Source organism: Carassius auratus, linkage group LG30F (genome assembly GCF_003368295.1).
Source record: "Carassius auratus strain Wakin linkage group LG30F, ASM336829v1, whole genome shotgun sequence".
Taxonomy (NCBI): Eukaryota; Metazoa; Chordata; class Actinopteri; order Cypriniformes; family Cyprinidae; genus Carassius; species Carassius auratus.
Genome location: NC_039294.1, coordinates 4556605 through 4576706, shown reverse-complemented (window position 1 = coordinate 4576706; position 20102 = coordinate 4556605). Strand labels below are relative to the sequence as shown.

The following is a 20102-nucleotide window of genomic DNA, read 5'->3' as shown; positions in this document are numbered from 1 at the left end:
AAAGATTTAAGCAAGTATTGAGTCTTTAGTTGGGTTTGGGACAAACTTCATTTAGATTCATTTTAACTCCAGGTGAACCGGATACTTCCACGCTCTGGTGTGGTGTATTATCTGTACCAGTATGCTGTTCCTGAGGACATGTACCAGGAACACATCAATGAGATCAATGCTGACCTATCAGCTCCTGATATTGAGGGTGTCTATGAGACACAGGTAAGGGCCTTTCCCAAAATATGAGATATTGCCTTTTCTTGACTGTTGTGATGAAGGAACTTGTCTTTATTTTGATAGTAAGCCTGGAATATTCTACATACAGTATTCCACAGATAGACATTTCCGGAGTGGGTTTCTGCTCTGTGGTGCATTGACCTTATTTATAGTATCAATAGAGGTCATTTCCCTATGCCTGTCTCTTGACCTGTAGGTTCCACTGCTGTTCCGGGCTCTGGTCCAGTTGGGCTGCATGTGTATGGTCAATAAACAGGTGGTCAGAGACCTGGCTGGCAGAGAGGCTGATACCTTCGACCTGGAGCACCTAGAGATGAGATCCCTGGCCCAGTTCAGCTACCTCGAGCCAGGTGACTCATTCGCTTTCAGTGTTTTTTTAGTTTTGTTGATTATTGGTTAAAACATTCGTACATGCACTTTAGCAATGCTTACACACCTAGTGGCTGATGTGCTTCAAGTTGTTTGAGTTAAATATAATGTGTTTAATGTGTTGCAGGCAGTGTAAGGCACATCTATCTGTACCATCACAGTCAGGGCCATAAGGCTCTCTTTGGCCTCTTCATACCATCCCAACGCAAAGCAAGCATCTTTGTTCTCGACACGGTAAGCTCTAAAATTCAGCTGAAAGCATGTGTGAACTCAAATCAGAAACAATGAATAGAAAACAAACCAAAATATACAAAAAGATGACCCTAAGAGTGATGAAACATCAGTGAACAGGAAAAAAGAAAAAAAAAGAGGGAAATGGTCAAATGCATGTGCCTCAGACAGAATGTGGTATGGAATTGCTGATGTTCACCTTAAAGTACTTTTACAATGTTAAGGTACTCTATACCTAAAACCCCTGTTCTCCCTGTGGCTTATTGCTTTGATAAAATGGCAACACCCAGTTTTTTTTTTTTTTTTTTAACTGTAATCAAATGATCACATTTATTCTGAATAATATAGTGTACTAGCTTAACTGTAGGTTATATTGAAATGTCAGCTCAATGAGTTTATAAATGAAATTCTAGAGCAAATGTAATAGTCTAATCTAATTGTGATTTTTCTTTAAAAAACATTTTTCCACATTTTCTGTTCTTGTTTATAGTACTACATGATTTGGCTAATTTATGATTAGATATCAACATGACTATAAAATAATTAAGTAAAATAATTGAAGTTGTGGAATATTTCACTGTATAATAAAATTATAATTTTAGCTGTAAACATACAAAATTAATTATTACATCTAGGGATGCAACGTTTCACTCAACTCATGAATCAATTCATGATTTTGATTCCACGATTCTATTCTCACTTTTTTTTTTTTACAAAATGAGATTGAAGACATTATACAGTAAATGAAAAGGTGTCATTTATTAGGCTATTGCTGCATGTTCTTTAAGAAATTAAAATATAACAAAATTAAATTGAAATTTTAAAACAAACCCCAGATCAAACAAGTTACACAAGTAAAATAAATCTTTTAATATGAACAAACTAGGGCTTTGTCTGTGCTCTTTCCATTCAAAATTAGAGGCAACCACTGCATTTTAATCATGATCCAAACAAAGATGCAGTATATATGCAGCATGAAAAGGTTTTTAATCTAAAATATACTGTATAATTTAGAAATTTGAAGCAAAAACGGAATGATCTGACTTCAGTTTTATGTAATTATACTGCATAAAACATTGTCTGAAAGAAACAATAGTTGAGCTGAATGAGACACAAATTCACTGTCTGCCAGCAGGTGGGGCTTATGAACAGCAGTTTCCTGTGTTACCGCTGTAAACATAGCAGAGCTTCCTTATGAACACTACTTTAATATCCATCGTTCAGAGCAAAGAGGAAAAGAAAATACCTCGTAAACTTTTTTTTTTTTTTTTTTTTAAGCTAGTCAGTTCCCCTCAGAAATGTTTTCATATAAACTCCTACTTCAATTGTAATGCAGTTTGTTTGGCATCTTTACTGATTTGAATTGTGACATCTAAATCGATTTTCAACTGGTTCGCGGTTAATCATTACATCCCTAGTTACATCTTATTTAATTTCTTAATTTTCAAACTTTAAACCATAGAACTTAAAGTTGACAGTTTAACGCTTACTTAACGCTGCTCATTACAACTTGGTTAGATGGTTAGTTATTGTTGCATCCCCAAATATAAATAACCCAAACAAATTTTAGTTAGTGTATTGTGACATTTATGAATTTAGAACTGAGCTGAGCTGCTCTGAAAAAAAAAATGGAATCACCATATTTTGAGTTTGTGTGTAAAAGCAGTCTTTATTTAATTTGCACCCTTCGCTGTTTAATAATATCTCTTGAACTATTTAGATTTTAATTAATCATGCTTTAATATGATGATACACCCAATGTAAAATGATGATGCAGTTGACACTACTGAAATTTACACAAAATGTAGGTACGCAGTAATCAGATGCCGAACCTTAGCTCTTTGTACGGAGCAGAGCGCACAGCACTCCTGGAGAAGACCACAGAGGAGCTGCTGCCACCTGAGAAACATATGTTTGAAGTGCGTGCTGAAAACGACGTCAAAGCCATCTACCGCGCACTGCAGCGCATTCTCCTCAACTACAAGGTATGGCCTCAACGTGTTATTTAAAGCACAATACAGCTGACAGCACAGTTGAGCAGATGAATAACGGCTGTTTTTCTGATTGTGCGCAGGAGGAGCGGCGTGGTCCGACCCTGGTTGCTGTTCAGTCTAATTGGGAGCTGCGGCGGCTGATGGCTGGCATGACTGTACTGGAGGAGTTCCCGGTGGTCCCGGTTCATGTTATTGATGAGATAAGTTACAATGTACTGGACTGGCAGCGGCACGGAGCCCGTCGCATGATAAAACACTACCTGAACCTGGACAGCTGCCTCTCACAGGCTTTTGATATGGCCAGGTACATCACACTTTTTTTGTCATACAAGAGGTTTTGTCTTGATTTGACTATGAAGATTTATTTAATAAGAATGGAAAACTGTCTTTATTTGGGTACACAAAGAATAGCACTAAAATCAAATTTAAATGGGTGTCTGGATTTGTTCTTGTTGTTGTGACATTTTTTTCTCATCTTCTTCTCCTTTATATTAAACTGGCAATTTTTTAATGTAATGACCCCTATAACCCTAAAGAAATCACCATCAGAGAGCATGCTGGGAGAAGCTGAATTCATGTAGACTCATGTACCGTAATGTCCTTTCTCTTTGCAGGTATTATCACCTGCCTGTGGGAAATCTGCCTCAGGACATTTCTATATTTGGATCAGATCTGTTTCTTGCACGTCATCTGAGAAAGCACAACCACTTGTTGTGGCTGTCACCTACGGCACGTCCAGACCTCGGGGGGAAAGAGGCTGACGACAGCAGGCTGGTGATGGAGAGTGATGAGAGAGGCTCCATGGAGATCAATAGCCATGGCTGCTACTCAACAGGTAAGCAATCCAATGATAGTAGTACTACTAATAATACAAATATTACTAAAACAATATTTAAGGAATATTTACCAAAAAAATATTTACTAGAATTTATTTACCAGAAAATTGTAAATACACAAAACAGCATTTCTTAAAAACATGATTTAATTTATGATTGAAATTATTTTTATAAATTAATAAGAAATGCTTTTCAGTGTTAAAATGTAATGAAAAAATAAAAATGGAATCTAGAAAATTTATGGAAAACACAGATTCAGAGAAAAACAAAACTGAAATTGAGAAAAATATTTAAAACGTATTTCATAGGGCTTTAAAAATGTATTTTTTTTTTTAAACTTTTAATAAATTGCTAAAAAAGATTGTGCACGTTTCATGATTTCAGTTAATTATACATGCTTTTTGATTAATATTCTTTAATGTAACCATTAAAAATAAAGTCTAGAAAAATTTATGGAATTTGGGAAAAAATCTAACAGATATTCATATAGGGCCCTATTTATTTAATTAGTGTCTTTGTTTTATTGTATTTGTCCTTTAGTTTGTTACTTGCATCAATGTTCTTTTTATTAATAACAAAGAAAATAACTTTTAAATAATTTAAAATTTAATTTAATTTAACTTAATTTAAATTAAATTAAATTTATGCATTTAACAGACGTTTTTATCCCTAGCGACTTACAGTGCATTCAGGCTATCAATTTTTACCTATCATGTGTTCCTGGGGAATTGAATCCCCAACCACAATGCTCTACCAATTGAGCTACAGGAACACTAAAATAACTATCATGATATAAATTGTTATTGTGAAATAAAATGACTAAATAATGAAATAAGCTTTGGCTTTAACCTTTTAGCTTAACTTAAACAATGTAGCAAAGATCTCTACATACCTGTAGGCTTGGTTTTTTGGTAGTAATTTTACCAAAAATGTTTTAAATGTACACTTGAATGACATTAAGTCTACAGTATTAAGTGTTGTTGGTATTTGCTTTTATTTAGAAACCTACCAAATGGCCTCAAAAAAATGATTGAAAAGTGAATATCAGTAAAAAATAAATAAGTAAATAAAAGTTTTTGCTCTTTGTTTTTTTTTTTCCAGTTTGTGTGGAGTTGGATATTCAAAGTTTGGCAGTAAACACCATTCTGCAGTCCCAGCATGTTAACGACATGGAAGGCGGGGCCAGCATTGGCGTCAGCTTTGATGTCATTCAGCATGCATCTCTGGAGGAAATGATGTCAGGGAATCAGGGAGCAAACACAGTGGCCAGCTATGACGAGACGGCGCTCTGCTCCAATACATTCAGGTATGCATGTAGAAATGAGTAAAGCCAACAAATGTAATCCATCTTGTTTTTCTTCAAAAACTGTGTGTACAAAAGAGGTTAACACTAGGAATGTAACAATATTATTAATATTGTGATATCGCGATGGCAAAACTTGATATTATTGGGGTCACATGAGTGTAGTAGTAAAAGGCAATTCACTGACTCAAGTTTTCTTAGTTAATAACATGGGATGGAGCTCTTAATTTTGAACTCTCAAAGTGCATTAGATAGAATTCTTTAACCTTAAAATGTACAGAATTTTAAATATCCCAATTAAAATTGTATCGTGGATCGCAATAATATCGTACTGTGAGATTTTGCTATTGTTACATCCCTAGTTAACACTTATATCTGTCCACATGCAGGATTCTGAAGAGTATGGTGGTCGGTTGGGTCCGAGAGATCACGCAGTATCATAACGTCTACGCTGATAACCAGGTGATGCATTTTTACCGGTGGTTACGATCACCCAGTTCTCTGCTGTACGACCCGGCCCTGCACCGCACACTCCTCAACATGATGAAGAAGATCTTCCTGCAGTAAGTTTGTGGTTAAAGAAAGTTGCTCTATTAGTTTATATGCAGTTTGAGAACTTTGTCTTAAAGGGATAGTTCACCCAAAAATGAAAATTTGATGTTTATCTGCTTACCCCGAGGGCATCCAGGATGTAGGTGACTTTGTTTCTTCAGTAGAACACAAATTGTGATTTTTAGCTTCAGTCATTGCAGTCTCTCAGCCGAACAATGGTAACATAATCTATGAGAGTAAAAAAACAAAACATGCACAGACAAATCCACATTAAACCCCTCTGATTCACGCAATGTCCGAACTGTTAGATCTCTTGTGAACATGCTTCACAGCAGTAGGCGTCTGAGATGACGACTTCTTCTGTTTTATGGCAGATCGCAGACTTAAGTGCATTACCGCCACCTGTCTCTCAAATGAACCATTGACATTTTCTCTACAATCTCAATAAAGAGTGTCAGTGGTCCACTTGAGAGATAGGTGACAGTAATGCACTTAAGTCTGTGATCTGCCGTAATGCAAGAAGAAGAAGAAGAATGCCTGGCGCGCTTGCTTTGACGCACATTCACAAGAGTTCTAACAGTTCAGACACTGCATGAATCAGAGTTAAAAACCATATAAATACTGTTCAGTTTCTTGCACAGACTGATTGTTTTGTGTCTTTAGACATCAATGTATCGTCATGAGCTGCAGGGTTTAATTTGGATTTGTCTGTGCAAGTTTTTTTTATTCTCATAGATTCTGTTAGCATTGTAAGGCTGCGAGACTGCAATGACTGAAGCTAAAAATCATAATTTGTGTTCTACTGAAGAAGCAAAGTCACCTACATCCTGGATGCCCTCGCGGTAAGCAGATAAACATCAAATTTTTATTTTTGGGTGAACTATCCCTTTAAAATAGCTTTTTAGTTTTTATTTTAATTGCATTTGATTTAACATGGCAGATGCTTTTGTCCAAAGCCACAAAGTATACACTATCAGTTAAACCCATGGCTTTGGTGTTGATCGAACCATGTGGTGCATGTTTTGTTCACACTTCTTATTCTAAACATGTCAGACTTGTGGCAGAGTTTAAGCGCCTGGGCTCATCTGTGATCTATGGAAACTTCAACCGTCTCATCCTCTGCACTAAGAAACGGCGCATTGACGACGCCATTGCATACGTGGAGTACATCACTAACAGGTTTTAAACGTTTTTAAAAAAAAATCCCATTCTTGTCTAGACTCTTAACCTAGTTTCTTATGCAGGGTGAAAGTCTGAAGTCCCGGATTTGGTATTAGATTATTTGGATTCATTTTCTGTTTACTTTTTTTCTTCCTGTCTTTTCTCGGCACTAGTATCCATTCAAAGGAGATCTTCCACTCTCTGTCTATCACATTCTCACGCTGTTGGGAGTTTCTGCTGTGGATGGATCCAACTAACTATGGAGGAGTGAAGGGAAAGCTGCCCTCTAGCCTTCTTTATGGAGAGGTAAAGCACAGGGCCTAGAAACGGCTTGTTTCTCTTTATAAGTTATTAATTTTTAAGTGTAAAAAGCGTTGTAGGTATTTTATCTCAAGTTGAGTTTTAACACATTTTTATCCATTCTAGGATGGCAATGAAAAGAAGAAAAAGAAGAATGTAGAGGAGGAGGATGGAAGTGAGGAAGAGGAAGATGATGAAGAAAACCAAGGGGAGGATGAAGAACAGGATGGGGAAGATGATGTAGAAGACTTGATTGAAAGTAACTGGAACATCATGCAGTACCTTCCTCAGACAGCATCCTGTCAGAAATACTTTCTTGTGATCATTTCAGGTAATATTACAGGTTTACTTTGTTTGACCCTTCAAAATTCCTCTCACTGTCAGATTGTTCAGCCTTATAATAAGTTTGCATTGTTTGTTTCATGTAGGATGATTTAGGACTGCACAAATAATCTAAATAAAACTGATATTGCAGCATGGCTTAGTGCAATTATCAATTGTAACTAAGTTCTTACATGTAAGCTCCATGTGAGTTTGGGTTGCTCTAACATTCACCTTCCCAAATGTGTAATAAATAAAACCTTTAGCAACAAAAGAGATGCTTTAAGGGCTCTCTGTGGTTTTTCATCAAAATAAAGGTTTGATGGTTTAATGTTTAAAAATGAAGAAATTAAGACATCCGTAAATATGGGATTTTCATTGCAACTGTAAAATTACAAATATAATTTTTTTTATTAAATAATAAACTTTTTATTTCACAAAGAAATATTATAGTAATGTTTCTTTTCTTTTTTTTTATTATTTAGTTACTTTGAGTAGAAGTAAAAATGATAAATTATTTTATAGTCAAGTTGATATACAATCACAAAATCTTGGTCAAATTGTCCAGCACTACAATCCTTGAACATAAAAACATGAAACCTGAAATTTTTTAATACATTATGAATCATAATGACAAGTTTTATCATCATGCACAGATTTAGATTCTTTTTTGGTGTAGCCCTTTGTCAATTTTATTATAATTTTTCATCATTTCATTATAATTGGTTGGTTGTTTGCAGCCTACATTGCAGCGGTCTATCACAGCATGAAACAAGAGCTTCGGCGAAACGCTCCTGGTGCTACTCCCATTAAGAGACGAGGAGCGACCCAAGCATCCCAGCAGCCAACTGGGGACGTCAGTGCACTTCCTGGTAAGACATAAATCCGTTCAGCTTTGTCTGAAATATTGAGTGAATGCTTTTATAATGGGTTATTTATGAATGTATTCTCTAATACACTTTCCATGAAATTAATCCTAATTAATTATTTGCACTATTGTTTGATTCAAATATTTTAATTTCAAATTTTCGAGTTGATATTTTCAAAGTTAATATATTGAAAAAAAATCAGTTTCTTTCTAAATGTACACTGTATTAAAATCAAAATAGAGATAGTTTAAGTGTTTTTATTATTTTTCTCGTCTTTGTGCTGTTGTAGGTTTGATTACATTCTCTCAGGAGTATGTGTCAAGTGAACTCACACAGAACTTCTTCACCATCACTCAGAAGATTCAGAAGAAAGTGTCAAGCACTCGCAGTGTTACGCTCCCATCTGAGATGTTTCCTGTTCTTCCTGGTTCTCACTTGCCCCTCAACAACCCAGCTCTGGAGTTTATTAAATACGTCTGCCAGGTATCAACACGCACCTCCTGCTCCTGTGTTTTTATACTGCAGTATTGTGTTTTCAACTTTAACAACACATAAACACACCGTAACAGTAAAAACTTTTATAAAGATTCTAGATCAAATAAATGCTATTTATGTTTAAAAAAAAGTGTCCGTTTCCACAAAAACAATTAAGCAGCAAGTGTTTTCAGCAATGATTACATTGCTGAAGTTTCAGATTTGCTTAAACATTACTGTTTTTACTGTATTTTGGATTAAATAAATTGCAGAGCATAAGAGACTCTTTGAACAGTGGAGTACATTTTTGTGAAGACCTCACACCTGTCTGATATTGTTTGTAACGTCCCTTCAGGTGCTCTCTCTGGATGCCAACATTGTCAATCAGGTGAACAAACTGAAGCGAGATCTTTTGCGACTGGTGGATGTTGGAGAATTTTCGGAGGATGCCCAGTTCCGTGACCCCTGCAAGTCCTACATCCTGCCAGAGGTCATCTGCCACCAGTGTAACTTCTGTCGTGACCTTGACCTCTGCAAAGACCCTGCAGTTTCCCAGGTAACAACAGGGCTCTTGTTACAGTTTATCTCTCATTTGAATCTGCAGATAATGATTTGCTGCTCATTCGTGTTTACATTTGCTTAACGGATTCCAGTGGTTTTTTGAAAGTCATAATACTACTTGGTGTTCAGACCTTTGTCGTCTGATTAAGCCAGCTAAAAAAGGCTTCTCACTTTGCTCTTCTTTCCTTTTTACCTATGTAGGATGGTTCAGTTCTTCCTCAGTGGTTCTGCTCTAACTGTCAGGCCCAGTACGACACAGAGTCCATAGAAATGGCCCTGGTGGAGGCGCTCCAGAAGAAGCTCATGAGTTACACATTACAAGACCTGGTGAGGGACACAAACAGTATTATTTACCATGTTTCTGATGCTTTCAGAGGGTTTGAAGGCGTTTGATAGTAAAATGTTAAATGTCCCAGATCCATTGACGTTCACTTATGTAAATGGTCCTTTATCCCGTGATAGGAATGTTCCAAATGCAAAGGTGTGAAGGAAGCAAACATGCCGCTGTACTGTACCTGTGCTGGAGATTTCAACCTCAGCTTTACCACAAAGGTATTCATGTTAAAGGGTTAGTTCGCCCAAAAATGAAAATTATGTCATTAATAACTCACCCTTATGGTGTTCCAAAGATGTAAGACCTCCTTTTATCTTCGGAACACAGTTTAAGATATTTTAGATTTAGTCCGAGAGCTCTCAGTCCCTCCATTGAAGCTGTGTGTACGGTATACTGTCCATGTCCAGAAAGGTAAGAGAAACATCATCAAAGTAGTCCATGTGACATCAGAGGGTCAGTTAGAATTTTTTGAAGCATCGAAAATACATTTTGGTCCAAAAATAGCAAAAACGACGACTTTATTCAGCATTGTCTTCTCTTCCGTGTCTGTGTGAGAGAGAGTTCAAAACGAAGCAGTTTGTGATATCCGGTTCGCGAACGATTCATTCAGTTCACCAAATCAAACTGAATCGTTTTAAACGGTGCGCGTCTCTAATGCGCATTAATCCACAAATGAATTAAGCTGTTAACTTTTTTAATGTGGCTGACACTCCCTCTAAGTTCAAACAAACCAATATCTCGGAGTAATTCATGTACTCAAACAGTACACTGACTGAACTGCTGTGAAGAGAGAACTGAAGATGAACACCGAGCCGAGCCAGATAACGAACAAAACATTGACTCGTTCACGAGTCAAGAACCGTTTCTGTCAGACGCGTCCGATTCAAGAACCGAGGAGCTGATGATACTGCAGACCGACACACAGAGCGTCTGAACTGAACTGATTCTTTTGGTGATTGATTCTGAACTGATTCTGTGCTAGTGTTATGGGTGCGGGTAAACCGAAGGCTTGAATCAAGGGCAATCATCGCAAATGACGCCATTACGTCGAGCGCAAAAGAACCGGTGAACCGTTTTCTTCAACCGGTTTATTGAATTGAACTGTCCGAAAGAACTACTGGTGATCCGAACACCGATGCAACCGGTTCTTCACTCGTGAACGAGTCAGTCTATTGTTCGTTATCTGGCTCGGCTCGGTGTTCATCACAGCAGTTCAGTCAGTCTACTGTTTGAGTGCATGCATTACTCCGGGATATTGGTTTGTTTGAACTCAGAGGGAGTGTCAGCCACATTAAAAAAAGTGAACAGCTTAAGTCATTTGTGGATTAATACGTATTAGAGACGCGAATCGTTTAAAATGATTCAGTTCGATTTGGTGAACTGAATGAATCGTTTGCGAACCGGATATCCTGCTTTGATTTGAACTCTCTCTCACAACAGACACGGAAGAGAAGACAATGCTGAATAAAGTCGTCGTTTTTGCTATTTTTGGACCAAAATGTATTTTCGATGCTTCAAAAAATTCCAACGGACCCTCTGATGTCACATGGACTACTTTGATGATTTTTCTCTTACCTTTCTGGACATGGACAGTATACCGTACACACAGCTTCAATGGAGGGACTGAGAGCTCTCGGACTAAATCTAAAATATCTTAAACTGTGTTCCGAAGATAAAAGGAGGTCTTACATGTTTGGAACAGCATAAGGGTGAGTTATTAATGACATAATTTTCATTTTTGGGCGAACTAACCCTTTAAATTAAATTACTAACATGTGGAAGTATTAGCATTACTACTCTTCAAATTATGTATTAATTTTGAAAGAAATTTCTATTCAGGAAGGATGCATTAAATAATAGTTCACCCACAAAAAAAAAAAAATGAAGAGTTTGGTTTCTTCATGGGATCAGATTTGGAGAAATGTAGCATTTCATCACTTGCTCACCAATGGATCCTCTGCAGTGAATGGGTGCCGTCAGAATGAGAGTCCAAACAACTGATAAAACATCACAATAATCCACAAGTAAACCACACCAGTCCATCAATTAATGTCTTGTAAACCGAAAAGCAGCATGTTTGTTAGAAACAAATGCAAAATGTTTTTTACTTCAAACCGTTGCTTTCAATTAAAATACGAGAAAAATATTCATAGTGCTTTATTCCAATGAAAATGTTGAAAGTAATATACACACATCAAGCAGCATTTACAAGTGAAAACAGTACTAAACAAATATGTTGGTGAATTTTCATGTGAGAGGACGACAGGGGATGAATTTTTCCAAAAGTTTTCTGTATGGGATCTTTCGGTTCGGTACACGTGTACAGAACGAATACTGCATTGTTTTAACCACTGCACAAGTGGAATTTAACTAATAACTTCCAGTTTAATGTAGTTACTTTTGATAAGAAACAAAGTCTCATCTTTCAAATTAAGTAAAAAAAAAAAAAAATCAAGAAATTCAAACAAATTGGCGCTCTTTGATGTGGCGTGACAGATCGCTGTAGAAATGCCTCAGTTGAAATGTCAGCGTGAACGCGATCATCCCTTACGATTTACTACTAGTTTAACATGAAATAAACATGAATGAACATCTCATGCCTCATGTAATCACTCAATCAGTGTTTTAACCATTGAAAGACTAGTATTGAAGAATTGCTAGTAAACAAAATGTCATGTAGCATTTCATTTACCTTAGGGTCCACAGCTTGTTGGTTCACTAGAGAAATTAAGTCCAATAAAGAGCATTTTACAAAATACTGGACTATATACTCATATTTTACTTTACCTGTTAGTGATGTCTTTATTTTTTAAAACATGTTTAAATAAATCTGTTATGAAACAAGTTATGACAGCCACTGAGTAAATTTACAGTATAATTTAGATGTTTGCATACCTTTTTTTTTATTTTTTATTTGTGTGTTGATTTATTATATTTAGAAATAAATAGCAATTAAATTTAAGTTTGGGCTCTGTTGTTAATTATAAATTTATATGAATGTAAAAGGGCTCCCTGTTTAGAGCAAACCTAAGGTAGATTATTCTCCTTAAGAAAATTGTGATTCTAATTGAATTTCTTTAAAGAGAGCAATTTGTTCAATAAACAATTGTTTTTATTAATAATGAAAAAGCAATTTAATGTATAGTTTTTTCCCCCCCTGCTGTACCAGAACCATACCAAAGCGTGACATAAAGAAAAAAGAGATACAAACCGAACCGTAATATTTGTGTACCATTACAGGCCTATGGACTCGTATTTTGGCCACAAGCAATGGTTTAATGTTAAAATGTCTTGATAGATTTGTTTTCTTCTAAACAAGCATCAAGACTGATGGACTGGAGTGGTGTAGATTACTTGTGGATTATTATAATGTTTTTATCAGCTGTTTGGACTCTCATTCTGATGGCACCCATTCACTGCAGAGGATCCATTGGTGCACAAGTGATGTAATGCTGCATTTCGACAAAATTAACATAAGAGACTACCTTAAAAATATTTACTAATATTACAGACCTCAAACTTTTGAATACTTAATGTTTTACATTACATTACATTTACATTTATGCATTTAGTAGACACTTTTATCCAAAGCGACTTCCAGTGCATTCAGGCTAACAGTATTGTTTTTTACTTAAAATTTTACAGCTAATGGACAACCCACAAATGTTCATTTAGTCATGTAATGTCTCATGTTTGCTCATTTCCACTTGTTTGCCTGTTTACAGAGCTTCACTGAGCAGGTGGAGGTGTTCCGGAACATCGCCGCCCACTATAACATGAACTTCCTGTTAGAGACCATTGACTGGGTGCTTAGTATGAATGCGTAGGGGCTTTTCCTCCAGATACACGCCATCATTTGTGCCACACAATTTGTCATTTGTACCGATCTGAATTCATATGAAACAGTGGAACAATTCTTGTACTGGAAATTTTTTATTTGTGTTAATAAACATTTTTGTATATGAGAAATTTACTTTTGTAATGATCCTCAATCACTACTTCCTAAAGTAATCGAATGCAAATTATGATTTTGGACATTCATGGTTACTAACTGAATCTGAATGATATTTGCAGATGAGGGGTATCACTCTTGTTCATAGTGGCATGCAGCTAATATGTCTCATTAGTAATGGTCTGTTTGAATATAGCTTTTTTTTATGTTTATAAGTTAAATTCTGTGAATATTCTAAGTTTTTAGAACCACATATAGGATGGTGCAACTACCCAGTTTATCTAAATGAGACGAACCATATCCCTGCCTGGCTCCTGCCCACTCTACATTAGCACATTATAATTTGATTTCTTTTCTCTGAGGCAAAGACCTGGACGTCATGGAGATGTATGACATGCTGTGCAATTTGAATCCAACCACTGTTCTGAATTGGCATTGCTGTACTCACCACTTTAACTCAAATGTTTCTTTCTCCCAAAAGAGGACAGGGTCTAAAACTATTTAGAAGATTTCTTTCTTCTAGACTGGAGTAAGGATGCTGAAAATTCAGCTTTGCATCACAGGAGTAGTTTGCATTTTAAAATATATTACAATTGGACTGTATAATCAAATATGTGCAGCCTTGATGAGAATTTGGTTCTAAAAAAATTAAAATGTGCTTTGACAAATATTGTCAACACAGCAATATTATCCGAAATTATAATTGGTTGACTTTCATATTTTAATTTTTTTTATATAAGCCAATAGAAGTGTTGTGAGGAATGGATTTAAGAGTATGTTGTGCTGTAGACAAACGGCTACATAGTCCTACTGTCCATGTTCTTCAGCATCTGGTTTCAATCTCTTTTCCTGTCTGGGGAGATGAGGTTTTATATATATACCCTTGATCATTACTTAAAAGACTGATACATAAACCTCAAAAGTGTGAGCTGCATAAATCGATACGTTTCTATTAATCAGATTTAGAGTAGAGCTGGGCAGACACAGTTCCTCTTCCCCTAAATTTCATTAGTGTAACCAATATCATAGAAGGAGTTGTTATCAGGTTAGCAGAGTGCTGCTCTTTGGAGGAACCGTCTCATCTTACCTTAAACAAGATGTTTTTTGATGGAAGGTTCCCAGAAAAAGAGAATCATTTGGAAAGAATTTATCTACTTTTTTTAATCACCAGATTAAATTAGTGTCACTAAATTAGTGATGAAATCTAATTCATGGTTATTTTGTGGGATTACAAAAAACATTAACAGTCCGATCAAAACAATAGCTTCTTTAAGTCCTAAGAATTTAGTTATGTGACACATTTATATAAAAAACGAATATTCAATGATTGTTTTTCTTATTGAAGTTTTTTTTCATGAAAATATGTCACATTTTACAGAAGGAAAACATTTTCATGACAGTTCAGAGGTGGAGGATACACGCAAACCCATTGCGTAGTTGAATGAAACACTAATTGGTGTTCATTGTTTAACATTTATTGAAGCAAAGCTTAACAGATACTTGGTTTTGCCTGTTTTTGAAGCATTTCTAGATTCCGGTATGACATTTTGTGCTGTTTTCTACACTTACTGGTCCTACGACAGTTAAATATCCTGTTCTTTTTGTAAAAGTATCCTACGGTGCTGTATATTTGGCAGCATGCTGTCGCTGGAGAGTTTTTGGTGATGGCAGGATGTTTTACAATGGCACGCCATCTGAGAGGTCCGAGTGGGTGGAGCCATAGCTTGTAAGAGTGAGGTCTTCTGTGATTGGCTGACTGGGTTCCTTGGAGATCTGGTTAAAGAAATGGAAGCTTTTGATTATTCTGTTAAAAGAACTAAAATAATTGGAGTACATTTTACAAGAAAATACTAGAAAACTTGTTTCTGCTACAAGTAACTTAATAATTGTGAGATATAAATTCAGATTTTCAAAACAAACTCATAATTCTGACTTTAGTCATCACTTCTGTTTACATCTGAATTTTATATCTTTAAAAAAAAAAGTTTATATCTTCTGACTTTTTCTCAGAATACTGATTTTAAATCTAGCAAATCTAATAATCTTAAGCAAATATTTGAATAAAATTTTAAAGGTAAGTGTAGCATTATATGCAATGAAATTAGAATTAAAAAAAAAAAAAAGTATTATGAGAGGTTTTTGTATTTTATCCTGTGGTGGAAACAAGCTTTTGTAAAATATTACTTCTGTATTTCTACTTCCAAATTTCACATTTATTTAAATATGTTAATTGCATTTGTAATTATTGGTGAAGTTTACTAGCAATTTATGAGCGTCACCTATTTTTATTTGCTCAGAAATTGCTAGCAAATGTTACTATTCCATATTAAGTAACTTCAAGGCAAAAAAAAACTGAAATAGTGTTTTCTTGTAAAACGTACTCCCATAATGTTTTATTTACAACTTGGGGTAATATTCTCCATCCTTTTAACTTACATCATCAAACTTCTTTCCGCTGAAGACTTCATTCTTATCGATAAACGTCAGCATGATCCAATCACAGATGATAGAGCACTATAGTTGACAGAAAAGGAGACAACATTTACTCTTATTAAGCATTAGGACAAATGAACACAAGCTGGATATTTGTCTGGAAATGTCTCTTTCTAACAGGGTTACTCCAGGTCAAGCACTGTGAGGGAAACCTGAGAATCATTCCCACAATGCAATTTGTGAAGTGTTTATGTCTGCCATCAGCGTCATTAAGACATCATTATCTCACACTTTAACCCAAAACATGCATCCAGCAAAAACGTACAATTCCTACTGATGTCATGGCCGTGACTGTGCTGATGATGGTTGGAATCAGACTAAATCGTCCCGCCTGAAAAGAAATGTAGAGATTAATATGAGGCGTCAACATGTCACTAATGTACTTCCTGTATGGTCTCACATGTCCATGAACAATGACATCCAGGCGAATCCCATAGGCTTTTATGAGTGTCCTGTACTCCACACCATCCTTACGGTAATATTTTGCAAACCTGAAATGTTTGGAAGTTTCACTAAATGATTATCATTTTAATTACAATTTATTATTGGATTCATAAAGAGAGCTCATACCTGTAGTAATATCCTGAGCTGGGCTGGTTTTTTCTCATGTCTAGTCTTCTGAATGAATATGTTGGAATGCACTTTGATGGATCCATATCAAAATCACACTTCCAGTTAATGAACACGCCAATTATTCCACCCTAAAGAAAATGACATTCAAAATATACATTAACGCTGTTAAAAATGACTGCATTCAGAAGAAAAAAAATGCTGGTTTGTTGTTTGACATGAAGCCGTATACATGCCGTTCTGCAAAGTTCACTGAATTTCTCTCGGGCCTGTGCTGCGATGAAGCCCAGGCTAAACACCGGACAATACGGGTTGGTTTTTGGGTGATAATGGCACCGTAACAGTTTCTTTGGCTTGTTTGATTTGATGTTGCCCCTATAGTAGAAACCATAAGCAATTTCATGAGCATAAACATAAATTTAGCAAGGGTGCATTCAATCTACATTCAATTAAAGTGTCAGTAAAGACATTTTTATTGTTACAAAATAATTATATTTTAAATAAAAGCTGTTATTTTGAACATTCTATTTACCAAAGAACCCTGACTAAAGTGTATCAGTTTCTACATGCATATTAATTGGCACAACTGTTCAGCATTGGTAATAATAAATGTTTCTTGAGCATCAAATCAGCAAATTAGCATGATTTCTGAAGGATCATCTGACACTGAAGACTGGAGTAATGATACTTTTCATCACAGGAATAAATTGCATTTTAAAATATATTCAAATAAAGCAAGAAGCCGTTGTTTTCAGTGAATTTATAACAGCTAACGGGCTAAAAAAAACTTTTTAGCTGTTACAAATTTACTGTAAACCACAGCTTCACAGGGTTTATTGCTTTTATAAAATGGTTATTCCATATATGAAGCAAAGCAAATAAAATATAATGATATTAATAAAAACAGTTCTGAGTTCCTCAGAAACGGTTGTGGTTGCAACAAAGTGGTTGCCAAATGTAAACAAAGGTGTACAGTATGTTAGTAGAGTAATTTACAACAGCTTTGAACGCTGCTCAACCAATCAGAATCGAGGACAAGAACTATCTATTTTATAAAAGAAAAAGATTTTAAATTGTAATAATACTCCACATTATTACTGTTTGTGATCTATTTTTGATCAATTACATGCAGCCTTCGAGAGCATAAGAGACTTCTTTTAAAATAAATAATCGTAACCAAAACTGTTGTGTAGACAGGTATTTCTGATAACATTTATGTTTTACTATATGCTTTTTCTTGATCAAACAAAACATTAAAAAGCATGCTGGCATTGCTTCGACATATCCTCTGCTGAAACTCATCGACGTGCCTCAGAACTTTAAACTTTGGGAAATGGATGTTATTCTTTATGAACACGGTGAAATTAATGGCCTGTTCCAAAGCTGGTTCTCTGTGGGGACAAGAAAGAGGTTTTAGTGCATTTCTCAGTTTGATTTCTGACAGATCAGTCAATAAAAGCACAATACCTGACAACCGCATGTTCCTCAATGGGACACCAGGATTTGATCTCACAGGTCTTGAATGTGTCGTTGTAGTACGGGACACACCGTCCTGTTCTTTGACCTGTTCAAAAACAAGTTTACATGTCGATATAACACCAAGCCTTTAAGTATTCTGAAATTATTTTGATATTTATTTTAGGGGTCACAATGAAAATAATTTTTTCGTTAATTAATCCATGTTTACTTAGTTTAAAAAAAAAATGACTTTATGGGGGGGGCACTGTATGTACAGTATGTATGTATTTATTATAGAAGTAAACCTCACCATGACCATCGAAATCTATTTCCCCTTTAGTGCAGTCAGAATCTTGTGTGCAGTTTGCATTGGCAACACTGTAGTGCTGAAAAACGAAGAAGAAAATGCTTTTTGACTCGGACCAGTCTTTCCAACCAAAACACGAATACTTTGTATTTATATGCAGCTGTGTATGTGTTTTGCACTCACCTCTGCACACGTGCCCTGCGTCTGATCATGCGTCACTTCTTTTCTAAGAATTGTGCTGATGACATCACCACCCTGTATGTTAAGAAATCCAGGGTTTATACAATTAATAGTAACGTTGACCATGCATGACAAGACTACCTAACAGGGAACATTTTATTTGATCATGTTACAGTATCTGAAGTGACTGAGTATATCTGGTCTGCCCTGGAAACTTTTTCTCTTTTGTTTTTTTGGAGTAAAATAATGCAGTTTACTCACCTCCGATGGTCTGGCGTATTCTGTTGTGTCCTGAATGCTGTCTTCCAGCAAGGCCACACCTCTCATCTCAGTGTACACCGAGCTCTCTGGACGCGTCTCTGTCTCCTGATACGCTTTCTGACTGATAAATACATGCCTGCACAAATGAAGCATGACGTAAACATGCATCCACATGCATCTGAACACATGAACAATTTGAAAAACAAAACACACCTTCATGTGTAATAGAGGAATTGAATTTGTATAAAGTTGAAATTGAAACCGTTTTAATTAGATTTGACATTTCATCTATGCTATAGATAAATCTCTATACCACTGATTTGTATCTGTTGACATTTTTATTGCATTACTTCTGCATTCGTCTCGTCTTCTTTGCAGCTGTACTCCGAAACAAACCAAAAGATAACAAAACAAACAAAAAAAACTCACCAAGTTGCTTTTATGCAAAATATATATTTCTTTGGATTTATAGTAAAATCAATGACCCAGAGACTATAAAATAACTCAAGTTTTGCATTTCAGTGTTCTCTGTTTGTCTAGCACAGAGATAAATATGCTATATACTAATATATATATATATATATATGTGCTATAAAAAAATCTAATTTTGTGATGGATGTAAAGCAAGTTTTCAGTACAAAACTAACAGCAGACAGTGGAAAGCAGATTCTTACCAAATGAAATATGTGATGACCATGAACTGCACAGCTCTGTATATGACTCCTAGTTTTCTGTCCTTCACCACCATCATTTTCGGAGTCTCATAGTCCCAGAAACCCAGGAAAAAGTCTTTGAGGAATTCCAGACAACCCATTTTTATAAAAAAATTCCTTATGTTTCTGCAAAATGAACATCCCAATCTTCACACTGAACTGATGCTATACAGAGACACCCACTTGAGTACTACAGTATCTCTCTCTCTCTCTCTCTCTCTCTCTCTCTTTCTCTACTCAAATGACACCCCTTTTTCCATTGTTCTCTATCATATTGTTTATCTAGCATTGAGAAATTAATAGTCTTGCCAACTTTCTATTTGTGCAGTTAGATTTTTTTTTTTTTTTATCTTTTATGCTATGTATCTATTTCTATTGCATTACAATCAGGCCTATATAAATAGATAGATAGATAGATAGATAGATAGATAGATAGATAGATAGATAGATAGATAGATAGATAGATAGATAGATAGATAGATAGATAGATAGATAGATTTTTTTAAGTTACACTAGCCCACTTTTTAATATTTACATAAATATTTAATGTTAAATGTAGCTGCTGTTGATTTTTATGTACACATGCCTTAAATTATATATATTGGGTATTTATATTACAACATAAATATATTATA

General features: G+C 35.5%; 2 protein-coding genes across 3 annotated transcripts in view; one reads left to right on the top strand and one right to left on the bottom strand.

Annotated features, from left to right (window-relative positions):
* The window catches only part of pole (polymerase (DNA directed), epsilon), a 31667-nt gene extending 18165 nt beyond the window's left edge, over positions 1–13502 (top strand). For both annotated transcript variants that reach the window (XM_026240684.1, XM_026240685.1), the window contains exons 34-50: positions 73–213; positions 425–578; positions 725–831; positions 2637–2813; positions 2903–3126; positions 3437–3657; positions 4760–4964; positions 5351–5524; positions 6567–6692; positions 6848–6980; positions 7101–7305; positions 8036–8167; positions 8454–8647; positions 8994–9194; positions 9401–9526; positions 9662–9751; positions 13259–13502. In XM_026240684.1, the coding sequence (XP_026096469.1) occupies positions 73–213; positions 425–578; positions 725–831; positions 2637–2813; positions 2903–3126; positions 3437–3657; positions 4760–4964; positions 5351–5524; positions 6567–6692; positions 6848–6980; positions 7101–7305; positions 8036–8167; positions 8454–8647; positions 8994–9194; positions 9401–9526; positions 9662–9751; positions 13259–13360 (2712 nt within the window). In that variant the 3' untranslated portion in view covers positions 13361–13502. The remainder of the gene's footprint in view (positions 1–72; positions 214–424; positions 579–724; positions 832–2636; positions 2814–2902; positions 3127–3436; positions 3658–4759; positions 4965–5350; positions 5525–6566; positions 6693–6847; positions 6981–7100; positions 7306–8035; positions 8168–8453; positions 8648–8993; positions 9195–9400; positions 9527–9661; positions 9752–13258) is intronic.
* Positions 13503–14902: 1400 nt separating this feature from the next.
* Positions 14903–19655, bottom strand: p2rx2 (purinergic receptor P2X, ligand-gated ion channel, 2). The gene is made up of 12 exons (XM_026240421.1): positions 19429–19655; positions 18755–18890; positions 18497–18568; positions 18317–18392; positions 18016–18112; positions 17859–17939; positions 16785–16923; positions 16549–16679; positions 16379–16469; positions 16244–16309; positions 15922–15999; positions 14903–15258 (listed from the first exon to the last, which is right to left on the bottom strand). Exons 1-12 carry the CDS (start codon positions 19566–19568, stop codon positions 15163–15165), a joined length of 1203 nt encoding a protein of 400 aa, XP_026096206.1. The 5' UTR covers positions 19569–19655; the 3' UTR covers positions 14903–15162.
* Between the last annotated feature and the right edge of the window lie 447 nt (positions 19656–20102).

What these genes read in the sequence shown, in the direction of transcription:
- p2rx2 (XM_026240421.1), bottom strand. Translation starts at nt 19,568, where the DNA reads ATGGGTTGTCTGGAATTCCTCAAAGACTTTTTCCTGGGTTTCTGGGAC. An exon ending in CCAAAGTTTAAAGTTCTGAG is followed by an intron (nt 16,924 to 17,858) that starts GCACGTCGATGA and finishes TTTCTACTATAG; the next exon opens with GGGCAACATCAAATCAAACA. An exon ending in TCAGTGAACTTTGCAGAACG is followed by an intron (nt 16,680 to 16,784) that starts GCATGTATACGG and finishes CATTTTCTTTAG; the next exon opens with GGTGGAATAATTGGCGTGTT.